The 18,846-nt window shown below is 38.5% G+C and overlaps 1 protein-coding gene across 1 annotated transcript in view; it reads left to right on the top strand.

Moving 5' to 3' along the window:
• Nucleotides 1-18,846, top strand: part of LOC112053801 (sodium-independent sulfate anion transporter) — a 37,359-nt gene that overhangs the window by 13,641 nt on the left and 4,872 nt on the right. The window contains exons 2-7 of the mRNA XM_024093366.2: nucleotides 4,274-4,450; nucleotides 9,527-9,793; nucleotides 13,424-13,551; nucleotides 15,230-15,322; nucleotides 17,189-17,384; nucleotides 18,302-18,466. Of these exons, the coding sequence (XP_023949134.1) occupies nucleotides 4,274-4,450; nucleotides 9,527-9,793; nucleotides 13,424-13,551; nucleotides 15,230-15,322; nucleotides 17,189-17,384; nucleotides 18,302-18,466 (1,026 nt within the window). The remainder of the gene's footprint in view (nucleotides 1-4,273; nucleotides 4,451-9,526; nucleotides 9,794-13,423; nucleotides 13,552-15,229; nucleotides 15,323-17,188; nucleotides 17,385-18,301; nucleotides 18,467-18,846) is intronic.

Here is an 18,846-nt window from a genome sequence, read left to right as displayed (position 1 = left end):
TCGCAAGTCCTTGCAGATGACTAAACTATTGTCTGCTTGCATGAAATAGTCATAAACTGTTATATTTTAGGTCTAGGTTTTATGTTTTTGTTGAGTTGACTATCGCATTCCACAAATTAAATGTAATTATGAATGATAAATCAATCTGTATTATTAATTATTATCTCTATGTTATTAGTTGCTTGGTAGATAAATTGACAAATTAAATTTAATTAATTATGAGCAGAAAAACAAGGGTTAGTTAGTTAGGGATGTGGAGAGCTGTTTTTAATTGATTACTATCAAGTAAATTTTCTCGTGAGTTGCTTGATGAGACTTTTTACATTTACGAAAATTATTGATTCTGGTAGCTAACATAGTTACTAGATAAATTACTCTGTGCTCGTAGTATAGAAAAATATTCCGATTAGACCCGATACTAGACTCCTACCCTGGACGTAACCACAATGGTCCGTTTATATCTACAGACACAGTGCGTCACAGACAAGTAGCGTGGCAGACACCCACAGACACCGTCTAATCATACTGTCTAGCAGGTCCCTACCTAGCTAGAGATACTTAAAGTCCTTTTCATGAAAGAAGTCCCACAGACGCGGCGCTAATGTCTAAATGGCGCTCATTGACATTCGGTAATGGCGGTCGAATTGTCATTTGTGTAAGGCGCTTTTTTAATTCAGGTTTCCTGAAAAGGATTCTACAGACATGAACCGCTCAGACAGAATATTCTTTCCGCGAATACTAGCCGAGCGCGGCCTGTGTCTGTCAACGTCTGCGCGACCGCGTTACGATAGATATAAATACGTTAATAAACACTCTACAGTAAAAGCTCCTTATTCACGCTTCCTTTAATCACGCTTTCACTATTCGTGGATTAAAAAATTGCGTCCTAATGGCTATACGAGTATACGCGGCTAAATACTTCGTTATTCGCGGATCTGACTAACGAAACTGACAGAAAATCTGCAAATTTCAACTTTAACTTGCAAATACCTATTGCCGAAATTGCGAATGGATTGTTTAAGAATGCTACAGCTTAAAATCACGAAGCTATTAAAAAATGTCAAGCAAAAAAAATTTCAAAATTCTTCAAACCATTGTCTAAGCCTGAAGATAATAGTTAATCAATAACTTCAATTAATTGTTTTTTCTTTATATATTTGTTATTTATTTTGTCACCTAAGAACGTATTCCTTACAATCCCATATAATATACCATTCCATATTCAAGGTTTCTGTATTCGCGAAACATTTAGAGAACGTATCCCGCGAATAATAAGTTTTTACTGTATAGAAGAATATTATTTTGTCTGCCACGGCACGTGTCTGACACGCTAAATGTCTATAGACATAAACGGAATTTAATCCGAGTTAACCACAGTAGCGAAGAAGCAGTTAATATGTTATATAAACCTGACCTCTGAAGGTTAGTTCACCGATGTTGAGGTCACAAACGTCTCCCACTCTCACTGTGACACACACTCGTAGTGCACAAACGCTCAAGGCTCACCCAGTGGGGACAAGTTCACTCTTAGCTGGTCTATTCACTAACTTTGCTTTATATTCATCATCACCATCATTATCATTAACAGCCGATGGACATGGACATAGGACATGGACATGGACATAGGCCTCTTGCATGGACTTCCAAATAAAACGGTCTCGAGCCGCCAGCATCCAGCAGCTCCGCAACCCGCTTGATGTCTTCGGTCCAGTTCACTAGAACTGGACCGAACCCCCCACTAGGGGGGTCGACCAACATTGCGCTTTCCGGTGCGGGGTCGCCATTCCAGCACCTTGAGACCACAACGTCCATCGCGGCTCTTCAAACTATGTGCCCATTACCACTTCAGCTTGGCGACTCGTTGAGCTATGTCAGTGACTTTGGTTCGTCTACGGATCTCCTCATTTCTGATTCGATCACGCAGAGAAACTCCAAGCATAGATCGCTCTATCGCCCGCTGAGTGACTTTGAGCCATCTAATAAGGCTCATAGTTAGCGACCAAGTCGCTAGTAATGCTTTATATTTGCCACATGCCACATTAACATCAAATCAATAACGTTTATCGATTTCCGTGAAACCCAATGTTAACGAAGATTACAATGTCAACTGGGAAATATTGACTATACCTAGGTACTCTATGATAGCCACAAAGGGTTGTTAGTAGACATCGGAAACTAATTTTTACATAAGTGTAGAATTTTAAAATAACTTAGAGTGCTTGTTTAAGAATAGACTGTGTTCTATTGTACATTAGTAAGTATCTTCGATCATTTAGCAATAAATAAATAGTGATTACGAAATCACGTGACTTGAAAATTACTAACAATAGCCAGTTGGTAAATGTGTATATTTACTAAGTACTTAGTGAATAGGCCTGCTGGGCACCTCGACAACCGGTTCCACGTTTAGTTCAATAAATAAATTCACTTTCTGTGACCTACTTACCTTTTAAAGCTCGGTAGTCGATAAGTACGTAACTTACTTAACTACGGAAATGTTTTGTCTTGACTTGAAGTAGCTAGAGATCAAAAAGGAATATGTATCGTATCTACACATAAAGACCAACTGACTTCGTCAAAGCTGATGTGGCATTATATACTACAATGCAATCATAGGATACTTGATTATACCTTGTACAAATGTTTTCTGTGACTATATTATTGGATGCGTATGGAAAACATTATAGAATTCAAAAAGGTGTGGTAATTTGACATCTAGACTGTACAGTCTCCTTTTTTCCAAATAAATAAAACGTGTTACCTGTAGAGCTTACTGTGCGTCAGTGCCGTGGGAGACAAACATCCTGAAAGACTATAATATGTATAATAGTGAACAAATATTATGACAACAAATTCAAATTGCTTTGTCGAAGAAGTGGGTGTAAAATTAATACCAGCCAAATCTCTGTCTTTAAACTCTCTTCTCCTAATTCTTCTTAAAACTTCACTATAACTGTAGCAAGTTCTATGTTAACGGTACTTTAGTAGGATCTTACCAAAGGCTGGGTAGAGGGAACACTACGAACAGAGAAGGGGAGTACCAACAAGAAGGGGAGTACCAACAAGTTAAGAAGAAGCTCTTTTAATTTAAAGTCAACAAAGTCCCGGAATTTACCTGGAGTTTTTCTCCCTGCCTCAAAATGGACCTGGCGCCATCGTCCTTCGTTATTAACCCATATTCGTCTCACTGCTGAGCTCGACTCACTTCTCAGAATGAGAGGGGTTAGGCAAATAGTCCACCACGCTGGCCCAATGCGGATTGTGCAGATTTCACACTCGCAGAGAATTAAGAAAATTCTCTGGTATGCAGGTTTCCCCACGATGTTTTACTTCACCGTTACCTCTAGTATGCAGGTTTCCTCACGATGTTTTCGTTCACCAGGCACCGTAATAACCAATAATTTTTAACCTCTTGGAAATTCAATCTATTTTGATTCTTATTATAGTTAAGCTGATAGCGGATTGACTACTATATTGCTTACTAAAAATATATTTGGAGGTAGGTAGGAGGTTGCTATTTTTATTAAAAATGATTGATTTAACTTCCTTCCTTTCATGCAATATGAACTTGTAACGTGTATTATTTTTAGAAACACCTAAACAGGTGTTGTCAATGTTATTTAATATTTGTAACTGCTTTTACCAGCATTTTCAAGATCAATTCGTTAGCTGTGAGTAATAATATTCTATTACCATATTTACATATCTACCAATATGGTTATTCTAGCTCTTTTTGGACTCACTACTTTCAATAGAAGGAAAATAAGGAAATCAAAGAGAGATTTTTTTCCTACGGTATTTGGCTTTTCAAGAATTTTAAGAATTATAGGAATAAGTCTTGAAGTTCTTTTGCATCATGTTTATAAAATGTCCTTCCAAAACTTTGTCAAACATTTTATCAAATTTTTTTAGTATTGAAATTGTCTCATCTTCCGTCCTAATGAATTTTCGAAGGTTTCATAGCACTCGACTAGCCTATTGGACTAGGAGTTTGCAATATTAGATGGGAATGATATCGCTAAATTAACCATGTCTTGCCATCATGAAAAAAAAAATTGCTCTATCCGTTGTGGTATGTTTTAAAGAATCGTAATCATATTTATGGGATAATAAATAAATTCTTCGTTGTTACGCAGTTGGTAAGCAAGTGTAGCCTACAAGCAAATCCAAGGGTCGCGTTAATCTAATGTTCAAGATCTCAGAATACCTATAGATATCCCTACAAGGAACCCATGTCACTGGACAACTAATTCTTAATAATATTTGGTTGCAGTGGTCAACGGAGGCTACCCACCATACCCCCCAACAAGTAAGAAGAGCAAATGGAAGAGCGACGCTGTGCGGCGGTTGCGTGCCTGCTGTTCCAAGAAAACTCTGCTGCGACGGATACCAATCCTGGCGTGGCTGCCTAACTACTCGTTCCGCAGCGGCCTCGCGGATATCATAGCAGGTACCGTAACACCTTAGCGTAATAGTATCATCATTATATTAGCCGATAGATGTCCACTGCAGGGCATAGGCCTTTTGTAGATATTTCCAAAAACCACGATCCAGCGAATCCCTGCGACACCAATCGATGTCGTCAGTCCATCTGGTGGGGGGTCGACCAATACTACGCTCTCTAGTGCGAGGTTACCTTGGTACCCAACCTCCAACAGCTCTTCGAACCATGTGCCCCGGCCATTGCCACTACAGCTATGAGACGAATATTTTAGCAATGAAAGCCCATTGAAAGAGAATATTGATGACTTGATGATCGAGAGTGTAATTAATAATTTCATGACCTTCAGGGGTTTTTAAAAATTTTCATAGCATAAAATAATTGTTCTTAAGACTAGATTTGAGGTGTTGCCTGCATAATTTGAAGATTATAAAAATTTTAATAAAAAAAATTCAACCGACTTCCAACTCAAAAAATAACTTTAACTAAAAAGCAAAAAATAACATCCTACCTATGTGCTACCTTCTGATCAGTTTGAAGGCGGTGCCAAGCCAGTGATGTTTTAATTAAATATGTTTAAACTACAAAATTTCAGTGGTTATTCCAAAAACAGCTTTAATTAAAACACGACACTGGCTTGGCACCGCCTTCAAACTGATCAGAAGGTAGCACATAGGTAGGATGTTATTTTTTGCTTTTTAGTTAAAGTTATTTTTTGAGTTGGAAGTCGGTTGAATTTTTTTTATTAAAATTTTTATTTTTTTATTTTTAGTGTTAGAATACCCACTGCGTGTGTACAGTCACAACCTATCTAAGTGGAAAGTTCTTATCAATACAAAATTATCAAGTCCAAACACAAGGTAGCTACTGTGAGCCGTCGAGGAGTTCTATTCACTGTGCTTCGTCTTCATCACCAGACCCTTAATACAGTCGCAATCCATCTAGGTGGAAAGTTTCATCAATACAAGTTTATGAAGTCCAAACACAAGGTAGCTACTGTGAACCATCGAGGAGTTCTCTTCACTGTCCCTCGTCTTCATCTTCAGACCCTTAATGCAGTCACAATCCATCTAGGTGGAAAGTTCTCATCAATACAAATTTATCAAGTCCAAACACAAGATAGCTACTGTGAACCGTCGAGGAGTTCTCTTCACTGTCCCTCATCTTCATCACCAGACCCTTAATACAGTCACAATCCTTCTAGGTGGAAAGTTTTCATCAATAAAAATTTATCAAGTCCAAACACAAGGTAGCTACTGTGAACCGTCGAGGAGTTCTCTTCACTGTCCCTCGTCTTCATCATCAGACCCTTAATACAGTCACAATCCATCTAGGTGGTAAGTTCTCATCAATACAAGTTTATCAAGTCTAAACACAAGGTAGCTACTGTGAACCGTCGAGGAGTTCTCTTCACTGTCCCCCGTCTTCATCACCAGACCTTTAATACAGTCACAACCCATATAGGTGGAAAGTACTCATCAATACAAATTAATCAAGCCCAAACAAAAGGTGACTGCTGTAAATCCTTGATGAGTTCCATCGTCTGTGTTTCGGCTCCATCATCAGACCAACTCCAAACCTTCATAAAGTTGTAGTGGTTTAAAATACCTTATGGAAACACTAACAAATGTACTAGCCGTCTCTACAACTTTCGAAAGTTCCCCTCAATTTCTCCAGGATGCCATCATCAGATCCTGACATGAAAAAAATGGGACCACCCTGAAAGTAAACCCTACAAAACAAAAAAAGAATTTTCAAAATCGGTCCATAATTGACGGAATTATCGCTGGACATACATAAAAAAAAAAAAAAAAAAAAAAAAACATACATACAGCCGAACGTAGAACCTCCTCCTTTTTGGAAGTCGGTTAAAAATAGGTAAGTAATCAATCAATCGTTGATGATCGAGTTTACCGTACCGCTTACCAATCGATAGTAAACACATCATTAGACACGGTTTTAATCTTGGAAGTCCTTTTACCTACGTTTTTGAAAAAAAATATGGTTTCAAAGACTTAGGTAAAAGTCCTTACTGAAATTCAAGGGTAAAGATGAACCTAAATAGAAAACGAAAGGAAAGATAACAATCGTCACAGCATGATTGAAAAATTCTGACCTGTTTAAATCATCGTGAAGTTTTTTACAAATCTATTAGTTAATTATCAGAAAAAGCTAACCGCCGGAGTTCTGTAAAAACAGTTCAATAAGAAATAGTCGCAGATATTAGCTACTTCTGCGATGTTTTACGCTTATTTTCTTATCGAAAATATCCGAGAATAATCTTTTACGACGTGTGTTTTTTGCTTCAATTAGATGTCCTAGCTCCGGGCTAACCAACACTGTTTACTGATTTGGTCGGAGTGACAAAGATTTGACTTGATCATGAATTATATTGATTTTTATTTTCGTTTTTTTAAACGTCGCCCTTTCTAAAAATTTACACTATATTTAAACAAACATCATCATTTTGTTTTGAGACATGCTGAAGAAAAATAAAAATTTTAATTTGTTAGAATAGAAAAAAAAATAGAATTTGGTATTTTTGACAAAAGCCAGAACGCTCCCAGCTATGATGGTCTATATTTTATCTGTGTCATCATGAAGTCATGTACACCTATTAATAAACCTACTCGTACCTATATTAACAAAACTGAGAAAAGCAAAAAATTAGACATGCCTTAGTTTGAAGTTTATTCCTCTACTGACATGAAGTAAATTTTAAAATACATAATTTTAAAATTAAGTTTCTTTATGACATCCTTAACTTTTTTTTTCCATTTTTGTCCGCCTTTTTTTTATCCATGTGTACAAATAACACAAATCCTTAACTTATGTTATTATTATCGTTATATTTCGGACCCTTATTCCATGTACTATAATATTAAATAAATATTGTTTATATTAAATTTGATATGAGTCAACTACCCTATTACAATCAAGCTTAACAATTACATCTCAGGTTGATTGATAGGCCAGAACTTAAAACTTTGTTGGACTTGTTTCTTCTATGCTCCTGTAAAGTGTTACTTTGTTTATAGGCAATGGTTTCACTTATGCGGTGGTTCATCTTCTTCATCCGTTAATTACTATAAAAAATATTAATAAAAAAGGCTAGAAAAAGAAACATCGCTCTTTAAGCAATGCTCTACGCCAGACGCGTGCTCGTCACGGTTGGCCGACCGCTTAGTTATCAGCACGATTGCAAAGGATTCGATTTACTTCACCGCCACTCACATTCTGTATTGATATAATTTTTTCAATTCCAAGCCGTCATCATTAATTTTAACTGACGTTAAAAAAGTGTTGGAGTACCTCTCCGTGATCAAATCAGAAATGAGGAGATCCGCAGAAGAACCAAAGTCACCGACATAGCTCAACGAGTTGCGAAGCTGAAGTGGCAATGGGCGGGGCAATACACCTTCATTTAACTTTACACTATATTTAAAAGCTTTTTAACGCCCGTCAAAATAATTCCCTTGCGATTGAGGCATTAGCACATTGTGGCATGTAAAAGTTCTAGTTCTAGTTCTTTCTATTTTCGTTTCCGTTTCCCTAATATCTAAATCATGGCTAGATAGCCATGATTTAGATATTAGGGAAACGGAATTCATTTCAATTCAAGATTTCATTTCAAGTAAATAGGCAGATTTAATAAATTTTTGTTCTGATAAGTGCCGTAGGCTCCTTAATGGGACCTCAGCATCCTTTCTTACTTTTCTTTTCACTCCTATTCTCTGTAATTTTCACTACAGGCTGCTTCATTGCTTAAATTAGGTGTAATTGCAGTCTTGATAAATATTTAAACCTTTCCTGTTTTTTCCAGAAAAGATTAAAATAAATTCTTAAAGCAAATGATAACCTTGTCGGACAATATATATTTTTTTCAATTAAAAAACCATGGGTTACTCTCAATGACTGAACAGTTTGTTGTAACGAGGTGAGTGTGAGGTGTCCCTACTCCCACGTCACAACAATCCGTTTTCATCGTTTAAAAATTTACAACACATAAGATAGGATAACGACCTACATAGTTCACTAAGCATTAAATTTCTCAAAAAACGTAGCACCGATCGAGCGTGAAATTAGAGATATTTAATTTGTTGTATCTTTGTCGCCACTCGGTCTCGCAACACCAGATCTTGAACTAGGTCTAGAACTGTCTAATCAAATATTAAGGTATTTAACTATTTCACGTACTTTATCAATCAAACTTAAATTAAGCTAAGAACCCTGACATGTAACATTAACATTTACCGCCTTCAAGGGCTTAAACGAAAACACAATTAAAATTGCGGACAAGGTAAGATCCTTCCCCCTCTGATTATTCGATGCTCAAATACAATACGCGAAATATACTGATGTAAACAGTTTTTTGTACTTCCACGGAGTACTGAGTAGGTATCCTAGTGTTTAGTTTTTACTAATATTTGCTGGGACAATCAGAAACGCATTTGAAATCTTTCATCTAATGCAGAGTGAACTCCCTTGAAACAAGTTCTACAATGCCTTGCCTGTGAACTTGAGACAAACCTAGGCGTTAAGCCGTAAGCTACAGTAATTTTAACGACGCATGCGGCTCAAGAAGGGTATATGTCTAAACCTTCAAGCTCAAAACATAGTGCTACTCTTTAAACAAATGTTGTTGTTATATTATTTATAAAATTTAGATGTCAAAAATGGCTGCATTTTTATTTCACAAAAAGAAACGCAAGAAATGTACTTAATTGAAAAAATGTTTTTTCAATTAAGTACATTTCTTGCGTTTATTTTGTCCCAAAAAAATCTCTGAAATATTTCACAGCTAGTTACCTCGGCTGGTGCCAGAAGGACTGGCGCATTTTTTGCGCATAGGATTAGCCTGTCCAACTTGGAAATGTAGCCAGTATTCTTGCTAGCATTACACGTGGGCATGATTTATAGTAATTATGATACGTTAGTTTATACTTAACTAACATATAGAAAACTATATGAGAAGTTCTAACGATTTTGCCCTCTTCTATTTAACGATTTGTTTTACAATGTTGCTTAAATGTTTACACTAGAAGACTTTGGAGAGCTTGGATTAAGTCACCATATTGTCCTCAGGTCTGACAGTGGGGCTGACGGTGATACCACAGGCGATAGCGTACGCGGGTGTGGCAGGGCTGCCCCCGCAGTACGGGCTCTACTCCTCCTTCATGGCGTGCTTCGTGTACACGGTGTTTGGCTCCGTGAAGGACTCCGCCATTGGCCCCACCGCCATCGCTGCCATCCTCACGCGGGAGAACCTCCACGGCTTGGGCCCAGAGTTCGCTGTGCTCCTGTCCTTTCTGAGTGGATGTGTGGAGCTCATTATGGGCATACTTCAATTAGGTAAGCTAACTGATACATTATACAGTACAACAAAATCGATAGGTCGATTTAAGTCTACAAAAGCTAATGACAGCCAGGCCTAGCTTATTTTATAACAGCTGACGTTTTATATGTTCAACGGTGCCTAACAGTTGTCGTGAAGCTATTTCCAGTGACTGCGATCAAGATTTCTCATGTTATCCCTAAGAAAAATTGGACTTTATAGGTACATGAACGTTAATAAGTTGTGGATTGTAAGTAGCTACCACCTAAATTATTGCAGCACAGACTGATAAGCTTAGAAATGGAGAAAGATAATCATAGGGTGACTACTGCAGTCTGATTGTTTGTCGAATTTGTGGTTTGCTATCAGTATTATTCTCATCTTTGATCGTAGACAGAGACCTAAACCACCCTAAACGTTGGTACAACACTGTTCTCGTGTTTCGCTTCGTAAGTTTTGCAAATCACTCAATATTTTAACAACCAAATGACGATGTGATATAAGTAAGCGACAAATTGATGGGTAGCAAGAAGAAACCGTTCTTTGTTTCCAGTAGGTATAGCAAAGATGTGCAGATGATCACCGAGTAGGTACTGTAATTGTCGTGTAATTCTTTGTTTCCGCTTCCTCAAGGCAAGGGTTAGGTATGTCATTAATGTACGACAAATAGATTACTGCATGATATATGAAAGTTGCATTTAAAAATAATGTTTTTGTAGTTCTTCATTGACATCCTCAACTTATTGAGTGTATACGTCGGTCCCAATCATTATCATTAACGGCTCAGCCGGGCTAGCATGGGCAAGGGATAAAATTTTTATCCACCCATTATATCCACTGACTAAGGATATAAATCCACCCGTCATAGCATGGCCACAAGGGAAAGACAGGGAGTAGGGTAGGGGTGGGGTAGGGGTAGGGTAGGGGTGGGGTAGGGGTGGGGGAGGGGGGAGAGGGGGTTTAGGGGTGGGGTAGGGTTGGGGTAGGGGTGGGGTAGGGTAGGGGTAGGGTAGGGATAGGGTAGGGGTAGGGTAGGGGTAGGGTAGGGGTAGGGGTAGGGCAGGGGTAGGGTAGGGGTAGAGGTAAAGAAGGGTAGAGTAGGGATAGAGAACAAGTGCACTTATGTCAAAACGAAGCTTGACCGGGTCCGCTAGTATGATAGATACTATAGATACCTACTACAAACCACCGCAAAAAACAATCACCAAACAAAACAATGCCAACAGAAAACAGATAAATAATATGCACAAAAAAACCAAATATTATCAAATTTACGTTTATTTCGGACTATTAATATACCTAATGCCAATTTATAAGATATATACAAATGGGTTGACAAGTCTTTCCCTCCGTTTATCCACCGGGGATATTATATCCACCGACGTGCCCATGCGCGGTGAGTGGATAAAACGAGTGTGGGGGATAAACGTTTTATCCTCTCCCCGTGGATAAATTTCTCCCTTGCCCGTGCTAGCCCTGCAGAGGTTGCATTTCTGACAGGTCGTGATCGAATGGACGATCAATCTTTCAACCGACTACCGTTGTTTAGAAGTTTATTGAAAACATTCCGCAATCCGCACAACAGCGTCTCGTGTCACTGCTGGAATGTTCGTGACAATGAAAGAATGTGTGACGTTTAATCGATGCGCAAAATTGTTATCAAAGAATATCAAAGACGTAAAAAGGCAGAATAAACGCTGCATAACTTGGATATTGAGAAGGAAGATCATTTAACTACTAACATTTCTAAAGTTAAGTTATCTAACCATTTTAGGTATATGAATGTAGAAAAAACTTACCCATTAACCATAAAAGAATAGTTAAGTTTGTTAGCAAATAAAACTTTAAAAACGTATAACGTAAACGTGACCTAAATAAGTATTATAGTAGAAAGATGTAGTACCTACATACCTACTTGTATTTCACCAATGTCACTTAAAGTTTTTGACCGTTTTAAATAAAAGTGACATAGGTCAAGAAGTCGGTCTTAAATAAGAGTTGAGACTTAAATATTTTGAAAAACGTTAGTATTTAAAAATATTAAAGTTGAAGTAAAGTAAAAAAATAGTACACTTTAAAGACTCAGTCTTGATTTGCCAACGAGTCGGAAGCGTGCCATGACCTCAGAGTATTGAAATCTGCTGAAACAATAAACGGCATTATGCCCCGCTACTTTGTCTCCAAACAAAAGCCGTACTTAAATGTTTTTTAGAAGAATAAAATGAAGTCCGCATATCTCCCAATTACAACACCCTGACAGGGCAGACCAGTTTCAGTTTTGAACAACTTTAGCATATAACTAAGGCCGGGAATACATACACATATTGAAGGAGACAATCGAATGCGATAAATAAGCTGCGACTGCATAGTGAACTACAGAGTTCTATGTACATATATGTATACCTGTAGCGTAGCGTGCCTTGAAGAAGCCCTCAGCCATGTATCTAAATTAGTTGGAGGGGTCCAAATGAAGGATAAATATTTTATAAAAGAAACAAAAAGTCTTGCTTAAAATAAATATACTAAGTGTAAGTTTACTATGTAAGATGTTTCCAACTTTTGGGTGCTCGCTTGACCAGGGAAAAAAAGATTGCTCTTTTTACTTTTGTCATTTCTGGAGTGAAACTTCTGAAGGCAGTTGTTTTTTGTTTTCTTTTTTCGGAAAGCACCAGATTCGATATGATTGTGGAGGACATTTCATTAATTTTTGCTTTTACATGTAAATACCCCTATAGTCCGGGTGCCCCGTATTATTAATACGGCTGATACGGCTATAGCTACGCCCCTGATATTATACATGAACTGCTGGAGCAGTTGCTTCGAGGAGTCAACAGTGGCAGTTTCAAGCTGTTGACTCTAAGTATGTTGATAACTACTTAACAGCTCGAGCTGCCCGTGTATGACCGGCCTAAGGTGATATACCTACCTATTATAAATATGATTGTAAAATGGACATGTAGTTGAATGAATGACAATGCACAGAAGCCTGTTGTTTTTCAGAGCACGAGCCGGTGAAAGAACCATGTCGTATTCTTTATTCAATAGCTATTGAAACAAACAAACTAAAGAATGCCTCAACAGAGCTATAGGTCTCTCTTACATCTACAGAAATGGTTTCTATAGCGTGTTGTATTGTGCCAGTGTTTTGAAAACAAATGTAAATATCTGCTGGAGTAATGCGTAGATGTTAGATAGAAGACATTCTTTCAATAGGCCTTACATCCTTGTTGTCTACGCACACTTTAATAGCTCAAATTGGCTGTGCTCAATATGTGCATGTATCGTATCGGTCATACAATTAGAGTTCTGAAATAATGTTGGTATAAGTATATACCTAGTTATAATGTAACACTATGGCACCTACCTAAATATCTCGACCAAACGGAGCAAACAAGAACAGCGATTTGTCTGCTTTTCTACTCAAACGGTCAACGTTTCAAAATATTAGACATGATTCAAAGAGGTCAACAATCCCTTTTCTAGCAAACAACAGTTTAATAACTATAAAGTATTGTCTACCCTAAGCCTACCAACCCACATTCAAGTATCGAAGTCTTAGCTCCATATCCTCTTTTTTAAAAGCAAATTAGCCTGGCCCTGGTGGGGGTTCATTAAAATAGGTTGATAATGATGATGATTGTCTACAGGTTTTCTAATCGACTTCATAAGTGGGCCGGTGTCGGTGGGATTCACATCCGCGGCAGCCATCATCATCGCCACCACGCAGGTGAAGGACATCCTCGGCCTCAGCTTCCCCGGCGGAAAGTTCCTACAGGTGACTTTCTTTCAATGTTGCAAACGGCTTAGATACATACAAATTGCATTCTTCTCTTTTTCTTTTATATTCCTCTATTCTCTTCTATTTCTTCTTTGATATGTCTTTTATTAATTAACTTGTAATGGATAAAATTAAACTTTTGTTTAATTCCAATTCGGCTGGGCAGCATACGGGAAACTACGCAATATATTTTAATCCGCAATACATCAGTGCTTGAAGAGAAAAGTTTCGAACAGTGCGTGTTGCTTATGGTTACTAGACTTGGTCGCTAACTATGCGCCTCATAAGAAGGCTCAGAATCATCGTGATCGAATCAGAAATGAGGAGATCCGCAGAAGAACCAAAGTCACCGACATAGCTCAACGAGTCGCGAAGCTGAAGAGGCAATGAAACAAGACTCATTATAGAGGATTGTTCGTTTTGTAAAGTGGTTACTCGTAGTTAACAAAGGTACATTAATGATCTCATACTGACTGAATTTTAATATACGAACAGGTAACTTTTAGCACTAAGTGCTGCATTTATACCTTTGTTAATCGTGAGGACTAGCTCGATCAGATCTCTGATACCAAGAACAATAATAACAAGTTCTTCGAAGCATTATTATGTGATACAATAATCACAAATGTTGCATGTATAATTATTGTGACATTTTATATACCTCCAGGAAAAAAATTACCTGTTTGTAGTGTCCTTTCGAATTATAAAAAGATCTAAATCGTGCAAAAATCATTCTACACGCTTCATGGTTTGAACACTTGATAATAACATATGATCTCCGTAGTTATTCTTGTCATAGAACAAGAATAACTACACAAAAGTGGAAAAAAATTAGTTTCTGCTCATATGCTAGGACCTGATCGCACAAATTTCTTAAAATGTCTCATATAACTTTAGCTCTTTATGCATAAAAAGTCAGGAGTTGCATTCTATTGTGATAATACCAAAATGCCACGTAGTTGCAAATAAATTTATAGCTAGGTATCTAATGTTGGTTATTTTAAAATGTTCAGCTCTTTATTTGTCATCTTTTTATTGAAACTGAACTCAAGTAGTAATCATCAGTTTTTACAGCACTGGATTGGCTTTTTGCTCCAGTCATACTTTCTATCGACCTTCGCGACTTCATTAACTTTATTACTGGCTGGTATACCTAGGCAGTAGGTACTTAAACTTTTATCACCTTGCTCTTAAATTAATCTGCGATATGCGGACATGCACCTGACTACATTGATTTAACATTTTTAAAGGCCTTCTCGTGCTTGGAATTCCGCATCTGTTTTTATTACTGTTATTGCGTTTTTTCTCGTTTTGTCAAACCATTAACCATCCTATCGTAATGTTTTCATGAAGTTCTACACGTAGTTATAACCAGATGAAATGCGTTACGTATAACTACTCTGTTACTTTTTTCCACTAGGTTCAGACTTCCATTTTCATAAATTGACAATTTAGGTTTCGATACTATTCTTACTAATTTGCTAAGAGACGTACTATTAATAAGTTCTTAATATAATATACTTTCATCATTTCTTTAAATGCAGTTTGTATGAACATGTTTGATCATGATCATATATTATTGACAGAGGGGTAAATCTAGAGAAGTAGGTCCTATATGAGGTAATTGATCTGAGATTCCAGTGCCTTGTAGAAACATATATGGTCTCTGTTCCAGGTGTGGACGGGTATGTACGAGCATATCGGGGAAACCAGATTGTGGGACACTGTACTGGGCGTATCCTGCATCGTTGTGCTGTTGCTGCTAAGGGTGAGAGTTGGTTACGTTATAATAACCTATATCGGGGAAACCAGATTGTGGGACACTGTACTGGGCGTATCCTGCGTCGTTGTGCTGTTGCTACTAAGGGTGAGAGTTGGTTACGTTACAATAGCCTATATCTGGGACACTGTACTGGGCGCATCCTGCATCGTTGTGCTGCTGCTGCTAAGGTTGAGAGTTGGTTACGTTACAATAGCCTGTATCGGGTAAACCAGATTGTGGGACACTGTACTGGGCGTATCCTACATCGTTGTGCTGTTGCTGCTTAGGGTGAGAGTTAGTTACGTTACAATAGCCTATTTAGAAGAAGAAATGACCTGAAGCGTTGATCCAGTTGTGAAACTATGGTGCTTCGTAACATGAGACCTTGTGTTAGAACTTCGACTTTCGAGTCGCGGTATGAAATATTGAGATTTTCTTTCACGAAATTTATAGATATGTAGATAGCAGAGTTTGGAAGTCGGCGGTAGTGCACTGTTAGTGGCTATGCCTCAGAGTAGGTTAACGTTAAGTCGTCAAGTCTCATACCGCTGCCACACACTGCACGAAGTTGTGTGGCCACGTTACTCATCCTGCCGCGAATGTTAGTGGAAATATTTAGAAGATATTCGCGCGAGTATTTCCGCGAGTAGATCCGTGTGTAGGAAGGCAGGGCAACTACACAGCAGCCCCGTTGTCCTGCCGCGTTTATTCGTGGTAATATTTCCGCGAGTAGATATGTGTGTAGCCAGGCAGACGAAATCACGTCAGCGCGAGGAGCAGCACGAGGAGCATAGTGTGGCTGCCGGGTCAGTCTCTTAGTCAAATAGTTACAGAGTCAAACATCCTACATCCTATAAACATCCTAAGCCTATCTACCGCATTGAAGCAGCGCGCGTATTAGTAGTATATTGTATTCTGTGACCAGTCGAAAATAAGAAGAATTTCATACTCATTGCCCATTGTTTATCCGAAGCTAATTTCATCCTCAAGGTACCTTTAGATAACGAAACAATAGAGCAATAATAATATGTGTGTGATGATTATCTATTGTAGCATTTTTTTATTGTTAAATATGTGAAGCATACCTATACTGATGTTATCGATGTTAAATGCATCCTGTTTACGGCTATTGTGACAGCCGTTTACCGGAACAATGATTATTTGTCGTCTGTTAAAGATGACGTCAGTTCACTTCGTTAGACTTTAATTGTGAATTGATTAATTACATCATCAACGACTGCCAATTTTTTGACTATCCTGGAATTATACTTATCTCCTCCTCCTCAAGAGAGGACAATAAGGATTGATTCTGTAACGATCCTCATTAACTGCCGATGGACGTCCACTGCGTCCAAACAATAAGTTTTGAGCCACCTGCATCCAGCGGCTACCCAACCCGCTGGGCGCTTGATACCTTCCATCTAGTGTAGGATCGATCAACACCTTGGGACCCCAATGTCCATCGGCTCTTTGAACTATCGAACGAATGTACGAAACTTCCAACTGTGGAAAAGTATTTGGAAAATTAGTAAGTTAATTGATATAAAGATGTAATTAAATTGTAAGTCTGCGACCTTACTTGTAAATTAACGTAGTTTGGGACGGACTTGGCATCAACATCAATGGTGAGTACATCATTCAACTACGGTTCGCGGACTATGTAGTCATCATGGCAGACTCTTGATGACCGTAGTACAATGCCCAATGACCTCAGTAGAGTTAATCAACAGGTGGGCCTGAAAATGAACATGGCCAAAATGAAAATTTCAAGTTCTATTATTTTTATATGTGGACGCCTACCATTCACCTCTATTAACTATATGATGAGAATACACATAAAGAGCCTGATACAAATACAATTACACATTGCAGAAAGTGAAGGACATAAAGATCGGCTCAGACGAGGACTACAAGGAGGGCAGCCTGGAGAAGAGGTCGCGGCTGAAGGCGGCGGTGTCGCAGACGCTGTGGTTCCTCTCCACCACGCGGAACATCTTCGTGGTGCTGGTCTGCGCTGCGCTGGCTTACTACTTCGACACCAAGAACCAACAGCCATTCGTTCTTACGGGTAAATCTTTGTACTCTGGACTGGATCGAGCTTAGTGTTGAAGTAAAACTTTTTTACGCATTTTCGGGGAGTAAGTGGGTGAATTCGTTACAGAAGTGTAATCGGGTGAGGCTTTAAGACACGTGCTACCATCTACAGGCATAGTGGAACAGTATTTGTTATTTTAAACTACCAGTAGATGGTGTTCTTATAGAACTACACAACGTACTGCGTGCATAAACGCAGTGTTTCAACACTGCGTTTTTGTACACTTTTGCGACGCATTCATACCAGTCTTGATGATAGATGGCGCTTTGTTTTTTATTTCCGAAATAAGTTTTACTTTAGTCGTGTGGTTTAAAATACAGTCGTCATTTTTAACAATTACATGAAGTAACTCAACTATAAATAGAAGAATCAGATCAAAATGATAAAATGTTGCAATTTTACGTCTTCTGCGTAATTAAAATTTTCTTGTAATATCAGTTGATGATGATGATGAAAGTTATTAATCTTTCGTATCTTAACGAAATAGTTAATCGCAAACGGGATTTAACCATTCGCTGCCCGCGAGTATTTTATCGAAAAGCCCGTCTGCGTTGAAGAAGCCGGCAGTCAGGGATTGCGGTTTTAATCTACCGTTGTGAGCCATTTAAAAAAATCTTTATATTCCTCTATCGGGTGGAGCATGATACTGTGCTCGCCTATTGCCCTTAGTTTACTTTATATTTTTTTATACGTGCGACCGGTCGTCCATTTAGGAGTCAAGTGGTTAAGGGCTTATGGAACGGGGTTAGAACGTGGACGGAGCGCCGACGTATATACATTCGTATGTATTTTGTATGAAGCGGTATTTCGGTACTTCATCGTCCCATCCCAAGCTTAATACTCTCAGTCTCAGACGATATTTATTTGTAGCATTTATTGGATGTTTCCAGGGGACGTGAAGGCAGGATTGCCGCAGCTGGCGCCGCCGCCATTCTTCGCCACAGTGGGCAACCACACCTACACCTTCACAGAGATGGCCTCCACGCTCGGCTCGGCCATCTTCGTGGTGCCACTGCTCTCCATACTCGAGAACATCGCACTCGCTAAGGTTTTTTGTAAGTTTTTACCGTACAATTTAACCGCATTACGAACTGAGGGCTGCAGTTAATGAAGTAAAACTTCTTTACGCCCGCTTGACTTTAGGAGTAAGTTGGTGAATGTGTTACGAAAATTGTAATCGAGCGGTGCGTGCTGGCATAATGAAACAGCTTTCTGTCATGAATTATTCCAATCACGCACAACTGTATCAAGTCACGCCTAGAGTCGCGGATGGCTTCTTCAATATCAGTAATGACGCCTCGCGGTTACACCCGCATGGTCCCCGTTCCCGTAGGAATATGCAATATATAGCCTATCGCCTTCCTCGATAAATCTAACACTGAAAGAATTTTTCAAATCGGACCAATAGTTCTTGAGATTAGCTCGTTCAACCAAT

This window comes from Bicyclus anynana, chromosome 11 (assembly GCF_947172395.1).
Source record: "Bicyclus anynana chromosome 11, ilBicAnyn1.1, whole genome shotgun sequence".
NCBI lineage: Eukaryota > Metazoa > Arthropoda > Insecta > Lepidoptera > Nymphalidae > Bicyclus > Bicyclus anynana.
The sequence above is the reverse complement of the archived record's forward strand: the minus strand, read 5'-3'. Positions and strand labels throughout refer to the sequence as shown.